Source organism: Haemorhous mexicanus, chromosome 4, assembly GCF_027477595.1.
Source record: "Haemorhous mexicanus isolate bHaeMex1 chromosome 4, bHaeMex1.pri, whole genome shotgun sequence".
In the NCBI taxonomy this organism is placed as follows: domain Eukaryota; kingdom Metazoa; phylum Chordata; class Aves; order Passeriformes; family Fringillidae; genus Haemorhous; species Haemorhous mexicanus.
Window position 1 is genome coordinate 68,166,581 of NC_082344.1, and position 16,561 is coordinate 68,183,141.

General features: G+C 38.3%; 1 protein-coding gene across 4 annotated transcripts in view; it reads right to left on the bottom strand.

Moving 5' to 3' along the window:
• Window positions 1-6,396: 6,396 nt before the first annotated feature.
• MSANTD1 (Myb/SANT DNA binding domain containing 1) overlaps window positions 6,397-16,561 on the bottom strand; it is a 35,254-nt gene continuing 25,089 nt past the window's right edge. For all 4 annotated transcript variants that reach the window (XM_059845269.1, XM_059845266.1, XM_059845268.1 and 1 more), the window contains 2 exons: window positions 16,156-16,440; window positions 6,397-7,443 (listed from right to left, as the gene is read on the bottom strand). In XM_059845269.1, coding sequence (XP_059701252.1) covers window positions 7,203-7,443; window positions 16,156-16,440 — 526 coding nt within the window. In that variant the 3' untranslated portion in view covers window positions 6,397-7,202. The remainder of the gene's footprint in view (window positions 7,444-16,155; window positions 16,441-16,561) is intronic.

The window sequence follows — 16,561 nt, forward strand, 5'->3', positions numbered from 1 at the left end:
TTGAGAGGCACAGCTGTAGCTGGTTCCTGGTGTCTCAGCACAGGGCTGTCAGCTGAAGGTGCTGGTACCCTTCAGCAAACGACAATGCCTGTGGGATGTTGCAAGGAGTTCATTGCATGAATGAACACATACAGATAATCTTACAGAAGGAAAGTCTGCTTAAGAATAAAGTTCTCCAATGTATAGTATGCCTTTTTTAACCAGCTTCCTAAAATAAGGCCATGGATTGTTCTCGGGAGAATGCACAAACCAAATCACAAGAACTTCTTGGCAGCAAGGAGACACAGAACAAGTGCATCATTTCTGGTAAAATCTGTATTAGGCCATTTCAACTGTGGTGAAATTCAGTTTCATTTTTTACTGAATGTTAACCAGTGTGAGCTCTAAATATGCTTAAATATGCTTAAATCATTGAATAGATGAGCTGTAGATTTAAACCCTATGTGGACAGTTAGTTTTGTTAAAGATTTAACACTGGTATATTTCATTTAGTGAAGTTCTAAGTTAAATGAAAAGGAAAGATAGAAAATCTTATTCATGTAAGTTTAAAGAAGGCATAGGCATTATAGTTAACATAAGTTCATGTGGGCAAGGTTTTATGCATTCGTAAAAGAGATTGCATTTGAGCTGATTATATTGAATTAAAGATAAATTATAGTTAAACCTCTAGGGAGAAGAATGAGGATCCTGGAGAGTTTTTATAGTAATTTTAATTAATTTTTAAAATATGTTTACTTTGCAGTTTGTAGAAAATTGATATTCCTATAGCTTCCCTCAGTGAAACAAGCCCTCCTCAAGCTGTGATAAGTGCTTCTCAACATTTCAGTCTGTTGGAAATTTTATACCTTTAAATGGTATGCACCAATTCATTTTTTTCCTTGCAATGCATAGCAATCCAGAGCTTACCCTAAGGTAACAGCTTGCAATCAAGAAATTTAGCTCTGAGCTCAGTTGGGACAGATTCCCTGGGAGGGTTGCATGAAAGATGAAGGAACTTGTGAGGGCTGTCAGTTTTTCAAGGACACTCTCCTGGAAGCACAAAACCAGTTCATGCTCTCTAAGGGTAAGGAAAGTACATGGAATAAAAGACTCCCTTGGCTTAAATGTGAGCTTTTGGGTCTGCTCAAAACCAAAAGAGAAGCATACCAGAGATGGAAAATCCATGGAGAACTACAAGGGCATTGCCAGGGTGAGCAGATGCAGTTAGAAAAGCAAAAGCTCAGCCCAATTGAAATTGGCCAGAGGTCAAAAGCACAAGAAGGGGTTCTTCAGGTACATGAACAACAAACAGAAGAAAATATTGGCCCACTGTTCATCAGCAGAGGTGAACTAGTCACCCATAGTGCTGAAAAGGCAGAGATTCCCTATACATTCTTCACCTCTGTCTTCAGCTTGGGTCACGGGATCAAAAATCCAGGTTTATAAAAACACCAACAGACACTGTCAGTGAAAGAAGAGCTTGTCTGTGAACTATCACAGGAGCCTGACCCCTACAAATTGATGGGTCCTGATGTTACACATCCAAGGGTTTTAACAGAGCTGTTTGAGGATGCTCTCCATAATCTTGGAGAAGATGTGGATATCTGGGGATGTCCCAGAAGACTGGAAGAATGCTAATGTCAGCCCATCTACAAGAAGGGCTTAAGGGAGGATCCAGGAAATTACAGGCCTGTCAGTTTTACTCCATTCCCTGGGAAAGTTGGGGAACAAATTCTCCTGCGGGCTCTCACAAGTCAAATGGAGCACATGATTGGGAAAAGCCAGCAGGGATTCACCAAAGGCAAGTCATGCTTGACAAACCTGATCACCTTCTGACAACACAATGCCCTGCTCAGCTGATGTGGGGTGAGCAATGGACATTGTCTCCAAGGCTTTCAGTATGTTTTCCCAGAGACTCCTCCTAAAGTACTGGATGCATTAGGATCTAGACTGGTCCATGCAGTTGGTGGGGAACTGGCTAGCCAGACACAGCCAGAGGATGGTGGTAAATAACTCCTTTTCAAACTGGCAGCCTGTGACAAGTGGGGTCCTCCAGATCGATATTGTCTGTTTAATATCTTCATAAGTAATCTGGATGAAATCAAGAGTATCCTGATGAAGTTTGCTGATAATGCCAAGCAGAGGGGGAAAGTGGACACTTTGGGAGGGAGAGCCACCCTGCAGGAAGACCTGGATAGGCAGGAAGAGTGGGCTGCCAAGAACTTTATGAAGTTCACAGAATTCACAGAATCACGAGGTTGGAAGAGACCTTAAAAATCCTCAAGTCCAACTCAGCCCTAACACCTCAATTAAACCATGGCATCGAGTGCCACATCCAGTCTTTTTTTAAACACATCTAGGGATGGTGACTCCACCACCGCCCCAGGCAGATCATTCCAGAACTTTATCACTCTTTCCATGAAAAACATTTTCCTAATATCCAGCCTATATTTTCCTTGGTGCACAAGTTGCACAAGGACAAGAATTTGCACCTGGGAAAACGCAATCCAGGAGTGCAGCACAGGTGGGGATCTGTCTGGCTGGGTACCAGCTCTGTGGTAATGGACCTGAGGGTCCTGGTAGACAGCAAGCTCAGGATGAGTGACCAGGGTGCTGCTGCTGCAGCAAAGAAAGCCATGAAAGGCTGGACCAGGGTCCCTTTAAACTGGTACTGTGTGATACTAGGATCAAACTGAGATCTTACAGCCTAATTACCAGTAGTAATTAGTCATCCCTACATAACTGGATGTCATTCACTGTGGATGACTGGTCTGCTTTTTAAAGAACATACCTGAAATTATTCATCCCTATTAGAAATGTGGTTCAATAAATACATTAAAATAAGCTGTATCAGAATGAAAAATTTCCAGCCAGAAAAAATAAGCATAGGAAGAAAATTTCGCACCCAAAATGGCAAAGTATTTCAAATGTTTCTGTTAAAACACTAAAAAAGATCAACACAAAAGTTTAATGATGTAGTCTCAAGCTTGCAGACACAGGAAGCATGCTACCATAAAATCAGGGGAAATAGATTAGCAATCTAGAGAGCAGATGGTTAGTATTTACTTGCTGACATAACACCACCAAATGTTCCTAAATTTCTTTTTTAAATTTGTCTTTCACATTACATTATCAGCATAGGAACTGATCTTGCAAACATATACATAAAGATTTCAATATATTTATTCATTTGGATAGTCCCATTGACTTTAGAACCATTTTAGTCCCATTGAGTGTTCACAGAACCAGGCTGTCAGCTTGGGGTAAGTCTACAGAGTGGTAAACTATTTGCCTACACGGATTTGGGCAGGCTGTCTATGAAGAAAATAAAATAAAATAAAATCCTGTATACATCTTTTTGTTCTGTTTTTTTTTTCCTTTTCAAGAGAGAGCAGTTTATGGAGGATATGATAAAAGACATTCCCTGTCCATAAACTCCTGGTCTGGTGGATAACTGTTAAACTTGGCAGGGCCTGAAATAAACTGAAGTCTTAAAATGCTTCTCCAGTTTGAAGTCAAGGAGTAAAAATAATTTTTTTTAAATTTACAAACATTTTTACCCAGCAAATTTTTAACACCAGCATGAGAAAATATTGCTTAATTATTACAGGATCCTCCTACAAATTACTTAACCTCTCCCCTCTGTGAAAAATATCCTTGATTCCAAATGTTTGTTCAGAAACTTATTTTTCTCTCGTGGGAAAAACTGTCACTCCTTGCTCTACACTGTTTGTAACTTGTTAACTGTAGGGGCTCTCTACTAAAAATATACAGAATTTCTCTAGCATTAGCTTTTCATACTCAAAGTTTTCTCCTTCAGCTTTATGTTTTCTCTTTCATTTTCACTTTCTAAAGTGTTGTGTTCCCTTATCCCTCTCTGGGTTTTTTGGAGGCATTTACATTGCCCTTTCGTCCAACATATTTTTTCCCATCTTTCATCAAAATCTGTTTCTCAATTGCTTGCATGTTTCTCAATGTCTCATTTTTTCATCTGCCTCCTCAGGTTCCTTTTCCTTTATTGTCACATCACTTACAAAGTCACCTGCCTCCAGGCAGTCTATTTCCTCCCCTATTTAATCTTTTCCATTTTCACCATCTGTGTGTGTACATGTAATACAAGCACTTCATTTGGTGAAAGTGATATCAAACTGAGTTGACCCCATTACTGCCCTGAAAATAAGAAATTTGTTTTCCTATACTACAGTTTCTTTGTTGATCACACTTCTAGAAGCCAAGAGGGAGTTCCTTTAATGTCACAGTTAAAATTATAAAATTGGGTAACTCCTCGTGTGCTCCCCTTGAATACTTACTATACTCAGCTCCCTACTCATACAGACACAGAAGCAAAACCAGGAATTTGGTTGCAAAACCAAGAATTCTACCAAGAATTTTAATTCTAGGCTGGTCTTTCAAAGTATAATTTGTCTGAATATCACAAACATTCAAATACCTGTACCTGCAGCTAATTGTCCCATACAGATGAAAAGGCTGTGACTACCTTAAACAAAGAAAGAAATCCCCTCAAAAAACACTCAACCTATTTTTTCAAGTAAACCTTCAGTCTCTACAGAAACAAAAGAAACAGCAGCAGAAGGAAACTATGGGTAGGTGGGGAATTTTTACCTTGTCAAAAAAGCATTAGAAAAGTTCTGTCATACATGAAACTTGTAATATTTGTCTGAAGCTTTGCTGTGTTCACTCTCTAGGCAGAAACAGGGCTAGTACACAGGTAATCTGCATGGATGAGAAAAAAGCCTTTTGTTAAAGAGATGATGATTTTGAACTTCTAAACATAACTACTTAAAGTAATGTATTATATAGGAAAAAAAATCTCAGAACCACTAGAAAACACCACTTCCTTTAAAGCAGTTATGTAAGACAATGTTTGGAGTCTCATCTGGAATGCTGTGAGTCATTCTGGGCATTCACCTTTAAAATGGATGAACTCAAAAGAGCAAAATTAGCAAAACAGCCATCAAAATCCTACCTTATAAAAGAGTATTATCCATCAGAAGAAGGGTTGCATGGGGCATAACCTCTAGCTCTCATGAGTAAATACTATATAAAGCAACAAAATCAGCATTGATACAAGAAAAAAAATAGTATAAATTAATCAGGAATAATCCTAGAAGTAATTTTATAAACTGCATTTACCTGTCTGTAATGCAGGTCTTCATATAATTCTGGGGACAAAACACCTAACTCATTTTAGGATACAGGTTCACACATTTACAAAAGGGATTATACGACATGACTCCTTGTGGTAGCAGGCAAGGAATAAGATTTTCTCCATTCTTGTGTTCCCACAGATCTGGAGCTGTAATAACAGGGAAGGAGGGGGGGCTACCCTCCTCTCAGTACAAAGTTCACTTGTGCTGCCATTGTTACTGCTCATTAATTGGATTTAATTGCTATATGATTTAAGTAGATAGTAAGAGTAAATACTATCAATTCCTGTGGAGTCAGGGGAGAATTTCTTTATATCTTGCTGTAAACAAGTTAAAGTGTCAGGAGGCACTGAACATGTAGCCTACCTGAATGCATGACAGATCTACATTTGAAATGTGTAAAACTATCTTTGCAGAATCAGAAAAGAAACTTGGCATTTTTCCAATCATCCAATCACTGTAGTAAAGGTGGGGTGAGGAACAGTTACTTTGTTTATATTTCAGCAGCCACCATTTTCTCCAAGTTCAGTCTTCTATCACATTTGCCTTATCCTGTTATCATTAATTAAAATCAGTAGGAATGGGCCACATTTAGATAGTTAATAACTTTTACTCGTCATACCCAGAGGTCTTTCTAAGAAATATTTCCACATATTATTAATTTGCTTGGTGAGTACAACCTTCATCCTGTTCAGCAAGCATAATTAGAGAATTATTTGTTGTGTCAGGGATTTAAAATATTTTAGCTCACCTTTAGGCAACAACACATTAAATTATATAAGAGAATGCAAACACCTTCAAAGACAAAGTTTTAAGAGGGGACATTATTCAATAGTGAGAATGGAAAATGGCCTGAGTTCCTTGTACCAATTCTTTAGTTTTTATATTGGAATCTAACCTTTGCTCTTGCCTATACAGTAAAACAGGCAGAAATGTGGGGGTTTTTTTAAGGAGAACACAAAAGGAAAAGGCATATAGGAAATTCTGCCGGCCAATTTTCGAATTTAGGTGAAAGATTATTTAAATGTCACGTTTCATGGAGGAGCCATGCCGAGCTGGTGCTGCTTCTCAGCTCCCTGGGTACCATCCTCTGTGCCTGCGGCTCCCTCGTGTGGTGCATCCCCGTCCATCTGGGCATCAGCACGGCGGATCTTCACCCTGCCATCAGTGACTGTGAACCTCTCACTGTGCTCATCGTTCCCAGTCCCTTTGCTGTCCCAAAGCACACCATCTGCCCCGCAAAAAGCAGTAAGTTTCTTCTTTTTCTTTATTTCATTTGATAGACATTATATATATGTATATACACACAGTACAATACTTTTCTTTTGTGATAGAGAATAAATGAAAGTTTTCATTGCTGGTTGTTTGTTAAGTCAACAGATTCCAGTTAATAATGAAAAAATTTAAATGTTTAATATCAAAAGCAACTTCAAGTATCTTCTATACTTTTTAGTATTCAGTATATAGGAAGGTGGTTTGGGGCGTTTGTTTTTATATCAAAAAAAGTATTTGAATAGACTATTTTTACCCTCATACTTTAGAGTACTATTCATATCAGGCATGGAGTTTAAAATTATGTATCTCATGGTCCCAACTAGCTCTTCCCAAGAACCATAGGTCACTTATACAATCAGGCATATGTTTCAAAACAGGGTTGAATCATCAGCAAAGTCAAGGTGCAATAACCATGTTTAGAAATGCACTATTTCATTCTCCTAAAACAGATTAAGCTGCAGTCCTTGATGTGAAGCAATATACAACACCACTGTTTGCAAAACAATACCTGACTTAGGCATAAATAGTACTTCAGTTCCCCGAGCTATTTATCCCTTAAATTTCTGTATAAAAATAATTCAACTTAGGCATATATTGCACTAATTTTATCATACTGGATAGCTCTCACCCTGCATTATGTTTTCTTTGCTGAACTAGGATTACACTAGGGTTTTAATTTCCATGGAAAACCTGGGAATAGGGCAACAGACACACATATGGTGTGCAATAAATGGTTATCTATAATAGTAATAGTAATCTCAGAGGCATTCACAAAGGAAACTACACATTAGACTTGGAGATCATTTTCTCCAGTAGATTCATCATTCTCTCCTGTAACTGTAAGCTCTGAACTTGAATGATGTTCTGCTGATCCAGGATCCTGCGCACTTCTCTACAGGTTTCTTCCATAGCTCTACTCAACTTCTTTTGTTCTTCCAACATGGCTTCCATTAATTTTAGCTTCTTCTTTTGGAAACTGCAGTTTTGCATTTTTCTTTTCTTAACTGGTCTTTCTTCAGCTCTGAAATGTGAATATTTGTTAGAAATTAGAGCCATATTTATAAAATGAAAGAACCCAAAATTCGATAGCGTATTCTTGGCCAAGCTACAACCTAGTCATATTTTTAAACCCCTGTGTTCTCCAATAAATTCCCTCTCAAGTTTGTGCCAAAACATAAGTATTTAATGCATTATTGCATAGTGTTACAGATTGTTTAAAAAAAAAAAAAGAGAGAGAGAGAGAAAAAGAGATTTTACATCTCAATGTTTTTAATAAGAAATTTCCCTGGAGAATACCAGGCTTTATTTTTTTTTTAATTGTGACATGTCTTGCACATTGAATTTATACACTGTACTGGGAGAGACATTTGGCTTCTGTGGCCATTGAAACTCCAATTTTAAAGCTGCAATAACCATCCCAATCCAGAGAAAGTGCTGCATGGTTACACATGGTACTATCTCACAGCATTGTATCTGGTCCCACTCCAGAATATGAGTCTCAGAATTTGCCTTTGTGCCAAGACACAGCAGTGGCAATGACCACTCTTTTTTTTTATATTCCACCACAAAACATTACAAACAACATAAAAGCCTGAAAAGACAGAAAAATACCTGGGGGTTCTGGTTGACAGTGGCTGACCATGAGCCAGGTGTGCCCAGGTGGCCAAGAAGGCCAATGGCACCTGGCCTGGACCAGCCATAGCATGGCCAGCAGGACCAGGGCAGTGACTGTCACCCAGTACTTGGCACTGGTGAGGCCACACCTCCAGTCCTGTGTCCATTTTTGGGCCCCTCACGACAAGAAAAACATTGAGGGGCTTGAGTGTGTCCAGAGAAGGGCAATGGACATCTTCATGTGAAATATGCAGAGCTGCCATGTGGAATTTGGGGAACATTTTAAGAATTTCCTCTACGCTTTATCATGCTGGGTTTCTGTTTTGGAAGATATAAACATGGCAATAAAGACAGTGCTCTCAAGGTGTAAAGGTCACAGGGCTGCTCTAGCTTGGGGTGACAGAGCCACACAGTCAAAACCAGCCCATGTGGCATACAAGTGAGGGCACACACACAGATCTGTGTCTCTTAACCTGCAGCCTAAGAAGGAACCACACTAAACTGTGAAAGAGGAAGAAAGGCAAATATCTAAGTGTACACATCTGAGAAACCTCCAGTTAGAGCTGGATAACTCCTTTCCTAACTTTAAGTGAGAGACCATGTCTTCATTTACACTTTTTGTAACTCCAGACCGGAGTCCCCGACATCAAAGATATCTGATGATGTGTCTTGAAGTCCCTTGACACAAACAGCAATCTCAGTCGTGTTCTGCCAAATGCAGTATCCTTTCTAGGTGAAAAGCAATAATGAGATAGTACAGCTGTGACTAGAATGCCATGTCAACATGCTGCAGATTTTAAGACATCCTTGAAGAAGCACAACTTGAACTCTTGAGAAATGTGGTTTTATTAATGTGAAGAAGGGTAGTGGGGGTGAGGTCACTCAGCTGTGACAGATTTGTATCACAATTTGATTCATGTTCTTATCCTACTTGACAGGCTTTGTGCAGCAGCCACTGTGACATTCAGATCTGTCAGCAGGAGAGATAAACAATCCTTAGCACCTGAAAGGCTTAATGCAAATATAAGAAAAAGACACAAGCCCCTTGACATTTAAGAGTGCAGTGACCCAAAAAGGGTGAGATACTATCTGCTTTGGAAGGTATACAATAAACTCAGCTTTGCAGGTTCTATATAGCATATTTGATTTGGGGCATCAGATAAATGTGAATAAAATAAATACATTCTGCTCTGCTCAAACTGTGGTTCTGCTCAAACTGTGGGTCAAGGTTGCTGCTGATCACTGAAATTATCAGTCTCACAACCCTGTGAGAATGGGTCTTGGCCAACACTAAATTCTGTTTGTCTTCCTTAACTCTAAGAGCCAGAATTACTTTAATGAGGTTCTCAAAGAGGTCAAGCAAGTGGAAAAGATCTACAGCAGTCAAAGGACAGCACTGAATCTGTTATTCCAAGGTTCCCATCACTGTAGTCACATTCACAAAGAATGCTTACTTTCTGGTAGGGAAAAACTTTCTGAAATGGTGATATTATTTTAGCCAAAGCCACCTTTTGAATTTAAACTTGTCTTCACAGAGGATTTAAATGTTGGAAACTTGATGAATCTCTGTTCTCTTCACCATACAGTGTTAGAAAGTAGCTGTGGTAAAACCTCTTGTCTTAAAATCAGTACGAACTCACTCCACAAGAGGGCTTGTGTGTTGTCAACATAAGCACTGGTGAGAATGGTCCTTAATAAGGAACGAGAGAGAAAATGTGAGCTTGTCAATGGTACTGAGATGCACTGAGCATTGTGTGTCTTTCTTGGTAACAGTAGCCACCATTTGGATTTCAATTTCATCTGAGACAAGAACAACAACAACAACAAAAAAACATAAAAAACCAAGATGCAATGATTTAGACTGAAAGTTCTAAAATAAGCCTTATTTTTAAGAGAAAACAATCTCTGAAGTGTTTTTCTAGAGTCTGTAAAGGATTTTACCTGGTTTTCAGTTAAATCCATCAAAGAACTGTAAGACATGAAACCATACATCCAAGACAGTAAGTGCCTTGCACAGCTCTAGAGAGAAAGGAGCAGCAAATTTTTACTATGTCAGCAGTATCTGCAGTCTGCTAATAACTAAAAAATACTCACTAGTATGAAGAGTGCTAGCTCAGAACTGTGTTTTAGCACAGAGAAGTGCTCCCAAAAGCAATGACCCAGGGATTCTTCAAGGTCTCCTGAGTACTCCCTACATTTGTGTACAATAACAAACACAACTTGGTAATCAGCCTTCATTAAAAAAAAAAAAAAAAACTTATTTCAGAAATTTTCAGAAAGCCCAAGCGTTGGTGATGGTCCCAATCTCCTTTTCTCTCCACTGACTGATACTAAAAGGGTTCTATGGTCACTCACAAGTTCACAGTAAGGAATTGGCACTTAGAATCCTCTCCTCTACAGAATTGCTTCTGAAAGGGCGCTCTTGAGAAGGGCCCTACAAAAGAAGGCTCTAAAGAATCTAATTTACAAGCAAAGAGCACTTGCAACATGAAACAATGGAAAATGTCCACTGATGCCCATCCAGTGATGAGTTACTTGAATTCTGAAGTGTTTCCTCAGATTCTGAGCCACCTTTCTTGAGAAGTTCTAGGTGTCCTGGGCAGCATATCAGAGACCCTTCTCTGTCAGTAATTTTTTATAACAAATTCAAGAGACAAGCAGGAATATGGGTTCAGCACCAAGTAAGCCAAGCAGCTCCAGTATCCTCAAACAGTTCCAGCTAGGAGCATGTCTCCTTTGCCAGTGTATGGGCACAAGAATAAGGATCTACTGATGATGGCTGTGGCATCAATCAGTTCCTGTTGCCTGTTCTCCATGGTGTGTTCCTGTGCAGCCAGCACCTCTGAGACAACAGGGGTGCAGCAGATCCTGACAGCATCCACAAGCTGCTGAAGGAACACCTCCCTCTTTGCCAAGCCTAGTCTCTGAAGGTAGATTTTGAAGGAAATGTCAGGAAAGAAGGGTCTGGGCAAGTAAGGACCTCAAGTACAATCTGGCTGTACTCTTCTGCTGGGCTTCCAGTGCCTACAGCAGAGTATACAAGAGATTGGCATTGGTATTCCTCTGACCACATGAACCAAGTGTGGAAGGGCTCTGGCACTGAGACCATATTCCAAACAGAGCCTCACAAAGTATTTCCCTGCTATGCTGTAAAACAGGCAGGGTTCCAAGGAAGCAAACCTTCCTTGGAAAGAAGAAGAAACCTTTCAAAGCAAAAAGAAATTGTTCCATCTCACCTAGGAGACTGAGCAGAAATGACTGCGTGTAATGGACATGAGGGGGAACAAAGCAAAACCTCCAGAAACAATCAGGCAACGTATTAGGCAAGTCTCAAGTGCATTTGCTGTCTGCCTACCTAATACCAATTTAATTCATTGTTCAATTAAAATTTCCTTGATTGATTGCTTACACTTATCCAATACAGCTTGTTTCAGGGACATGTGTGAATAATTAATGAAGCAGGAGTTGAATACAAAGAGTTCTCTCTTTATCAAAATGTATTATCTTCACAAAACCTTAACAACAATTCCTCATTTCTGACTTCTTCATGGCAAACAGGTCTGCAGTACCATCAGTTCTTGGAATTTATGGCTTTTAACACCTAAAACCTGTTTCTCACTGGTTTGGGGTTTTTAGCTCCATATAAATCTGAGCAGACCTCCATAATCCATGTCTTTAGTAAAAGAATTAACAATTTTCTGGATATAATCAATATTAGTATTAGAGATTATATAAAGATATTCAGAGCATAAGGACAGAGGATGAGGCAATGTGGATCTTCTGGTAAACTAGGCTCATTCAATCATTCAAATGCATTCAGGTTTTAATGAGACTCATCCTTGAAGTAAAGCACAGAAAAGAACCACAAATGGCTTGGAGCCTGGGCAAAGCACCTTGCTAGGATAACAAGTCTGCATAATGAGTTAAGATGCACTACATAATGCATATAGCCTAAAGCTCAGACTTCTTTGTAAATGATGCCCATTCAAATTTAAATAGCCGTAGCATAATTTTAGAAATAGTAAAGTCTTTGCCAAATATGTTGTTTCCCAAATTAGCATCATCACCAAGTTTTATTGCACTTCTTTTAATCCATATCTTGGCTAGTTAATGTTATTAATTATTATTATTAATATATAATATATAATTGTTATTATGAATTAGGCAATTCTTACTTTTTCTTCCCATGTAAAACTTCTGCAGCAAATTAATTCATCTACATTTAAAAATTAAAAAATACCAGACAGTACAATCATGGCACACAACCACCTTGCCAGAAAGAAAAAAATAGTGAAAGGTTCTCCAATATACTGAAAAGAAAGGTAAGCAGAAATAACATCTGAAAGTTTCATTCACTAAATTTACATTAGAAACAAGGGACTGGTTTAAGCAAGGGTTTGCTTATCACTAGAAAGAAGTGAAGAGTGAATTCTCCATCTTCTGAGTTTATCAGGTCTAGACCAGACATTTAGTATTTCCCAGAGTGGAACAAATCAAAGAAACAAAGTGGAGGACAGCAGAGACAGGAGGCTCCTGAGTGCAGAAGTGCCCTGCTGAGGGAAGAACCCTCTCCACAACATTTCTGAACTCCACATCAGAATGACCAAATTCAAATGGTATCTAACAAGAAGTCAGACTAAATGGCACAGTGGTTTTATTATGGTCTTTTAATCTATGAAAGTAACTCTTTCACATTTTCAGTACAATAGAAATGGCAGAACACATGAAGTCTGAACTACATTCACAGCCTGTATAAATATGTTCTGTCATTATTTTACTATGAAAACAAAGACCATAAATTAATCCACAGGGTGAAAAAACACTGTTTTCAATTAGATAAAAAGTCATTTATAGTGGCGTCAGGAATTTGGATTTTAAAAGTTTAAGCTGCAGTACAAGACTCCATCACATTGCATTCTATTTTATGACCATAATAGAATAATTCTATTACTGTCAGATGTTTTGTACTGTATAACAGTGTCAGAGCAGTGTTAGAACAATACTAAACAATTACAGGCACCCCTTTAAAGGGATTCCAAATGTTTTCCTCATCTACACACTTGAAACAAAAATTCAAGTTAATTTTATCTCACATTAATTGTATTATCACTAACCAGCAAAATTTAGGTTTTGTAAGAAGATCCTGAACACAAAGTTTTTCAAACAGAATGCAAGGAAAACCAGTTTCAACTATTTTTAGCTTGACAATATGTATGTACTGATTGAAGTATAAAACTTGACATTTTTTGCTATCATGAAAGCAAAACATTCAATTGAATTTTTTTTTAAAGTATAATTTATATAGCCAAGTAGACTCCTGCTATGTTCAAAGATACTGTGGAAAACACAAAGCTGGCAGTCTAAAGCTATGTTGGAGAGTTTAAAGGAATAACAGAAAAGTTTTCAGAAGTTTAAAAGTTATTTAGAAAGAACTACTGTTTGAAAGTTTTCTTCCCTGTCAACTGTTGCCATAACATTAGGATTTTTATTACTGAAGAAAAAATCCTGTAATGTAAGTTGTAAAATATACAGCTGCAAAACACATCTGTATTTTCATATAGACATGAGTGTGTGTTTTTCAAAATAGGGAAATTGAGGACCTAAAACATTCTTTTGATTTCAATTCCCAGAATTGTCTTTTGTTCTTTTTTTGAATCTGTTGGATCAATTGTCTGCTGTTCAGAGGCAAAGGCATTGATAAAAAAGCCAAGACAGACCAAAAATTTTTATGCTAATTCTTTTCTCTCTTGTTGGCTATTTCAAAGTGTTTTTCAAATACAGGATGAGACACTAATTGCTCAAGCTATAAATTGCTTCCTCAGTCCATAATGTTCCATTAGTTAAATAATTAACTTCCTTGTCTAACATGGCAGCTCTAAGTGATTTTAACCCATGTGGTATCACTAGCAAGCAATGTATTTTCTCTGGCCAAGAAAGGGTTCCCTACTCAGCTCTCATTCATCTGCCTAAATTAAACAGGTCAAAGCTGGAGAAGCTTTTCAAACCCCCTAGGACTACTGGAATAACACTTTTTCTCCTTCCAGACACATGCCCCATTATCACAAGTGGTTTCTAATTTTTAATCCAATCACGATGCTCACCTGGAATATTACACTGATCTCTCATGTGGCATCTACTGCTCAACTTCTCCTTTTCTTTTAAAACAGGGGAACTGTGTTTCAACTTGTCACTGTGTAACTATCTTGCTGTTAAGTAATATGCACAATATTCTATTGCACAAAATTCTTTCATGGTGGAGACTGTGAGACCATGGCTGAACTCCTAAAAGTTATGGAGGTCCTGGTATCCTGAGAGCTGCCCTGCCCTTCCCTGCAGCTCCCAGACCCTCCTGAGCCATCCAGAACAGCCACTCCTAGCAGGCAGCAGCAGCATTGCAGGGGCTGAGTGGCACTGCCTGCCCCAGACTTGCAGCCAGCTGAGAGCCAGCCTGTGCCACTTGGGGCTAGATTTAAATGAGAAGCAGTTTCTAAATTTAGCCAAGTAAAGTTAAAATACTTTTTAGTAGAACAGGTTAGGGTATTTCCTTGAATAAAATTACAAATAAATAAACAAACCAGAACCTGAAGCTGGATAAAATGCATCATAGCCTAAATTTTCCAGAGCTTATAATTTAGTGACTGATTTAAGTCCATTTTGGCTGTAAATGAAAGCACCTACATGAGGTGAGAGTCCGCCTGCAAACTGTGGGCACAACAGATGTGGGGTTGGGGTTGATTAACTTGATCTCTGTGAGGAATGTCTGTGTTCTATAGTGAAGCCTGGAGTGGTGACCTCTGTCCTCTCTTATGGTACAAAATCTGTGTTGTCCTGGAGCTCTCCCTAAGCTGAAAAATCCTAACATCCAATATTTTTAAAAAGCCTGATGTTATCAAGTAGTCAACTGAATAAACTCCACAATGTTTGTGGAAATGTGACCTTCTAATTAAATATTAAATAATGTTATTGTAAATCCAATTGGGAATAAAGTTATTGCATCTGAAATGTGACTGTGGAGTTTGCAAATCCTAAAGTCAAGCAAGTTTTTGTATCAGGAATATCAACTACTTACAATGGACTAGGATGAAAAAAATTGTTGCTTGTGAACAAAAAAGTTGCTATAGTTCAAAAGTTACGCACCCTAGTAAATATTTGTTGCCAAAAAAATAAATAAAATGTTTTTTAAATGATCAGTTATTCAAGAAATATCTACTTGAATGATTGAATGAATTTAACTTAGTTTTATTCATCCAAGAGTAGGTCTGGAAACAATAATTCCAACTTGCTCAGTTGGTTGTTCTTCCAGCTCAGCCTCTTTACAGTTGCATGACTGACAGGTAATTTTATTGTTACAGTTAAAGCCTCACAGAGTCATGATAAGGATCTCTAGGATCAACTTTTTTCCTGCCAGAAAACTGTAATCAGCTCTTATTTCACACCACTCTGGATGAAAAATTAGACCAGTAAAGTCTGAAATTTGTATCAAGAGTACAGCCCTGCCTTTTGTTAAAATGCTGCCTTCCAGGGAACTCCAATCATATCCAAAAAAAAAAAAAAAGGAATCACATGTTTGCATCTCAAACTAGGATTTACTTTGAAAAAAATCACATTCTCAATTGTATTTAAAATGATGCCATGTACTTTCAAACTGCATGAGCAGCTTTTTAGTGTCCACAGAAATATTTTTTTTGCATCTTTTCACCGTTTTAATAATAACTGAAGCCAGAGAAATTTCATAGTCATATCAAAAGCAGAACTAGAGCAAGCCAAAAATCATCTAAGCAGTATGTTATATCTCTGATTGCACCGCAGGACTCTCTTGAACATGCCTGTACTCATTTTATGAACACTCTCCCTGATGTGAGCCGTGACATGCATGCTGAGTTTTGGCAATAATATACAACTTTTTGCCCAGTTCTCCTACTCCCTCCCAGTCTTTCATAAAGGAATAAAGCAAATGCCCTAATTCAGCAAAGTGACTGAGATTGGGGAACAGATCCCATTTGTGATTTACAGAAAAAATTCAAGAGCTGCTAGAGAAAAATGTGGGAGGGTGTTCCCTTTACACAGCAAATTCGGTTCATTCTGCAAAATCCTAAAAAGAGGGGAAAATAGATGCTACCTCAGCTTGTAAGAAAGCAAGCTTGATGAGCTCTCTGAATGTTCATCTTCAAAGCATTCTTCCCTTCCTTCATATGTAAACTGGTTATATGGCAAGTACAGAGGTGTAGACTTGGCTGATGGAGACTGCGAGGCCTCTGTCTGTGATGTAGAAGGACCTGGCTGCTGATTTTCATGCATTTTCACATCGCTGTGGTCTGTCACTTTGGATAAGATCCTATCAATGGTTTTGTAGTAAGGCCAGTCAGGTGCCACAGTTTCACTGTCAGTCATACATTTTAATTTCCTGTAAGAAAAGGCACACAACATTAAAGCTTGTTTTCCTACAAAAGTACTTTTCATACAGATCTATCTCATAACATTTGTTCTGGTCACATTTAGGAGTCAAACTGAATGCTTTTAATGAG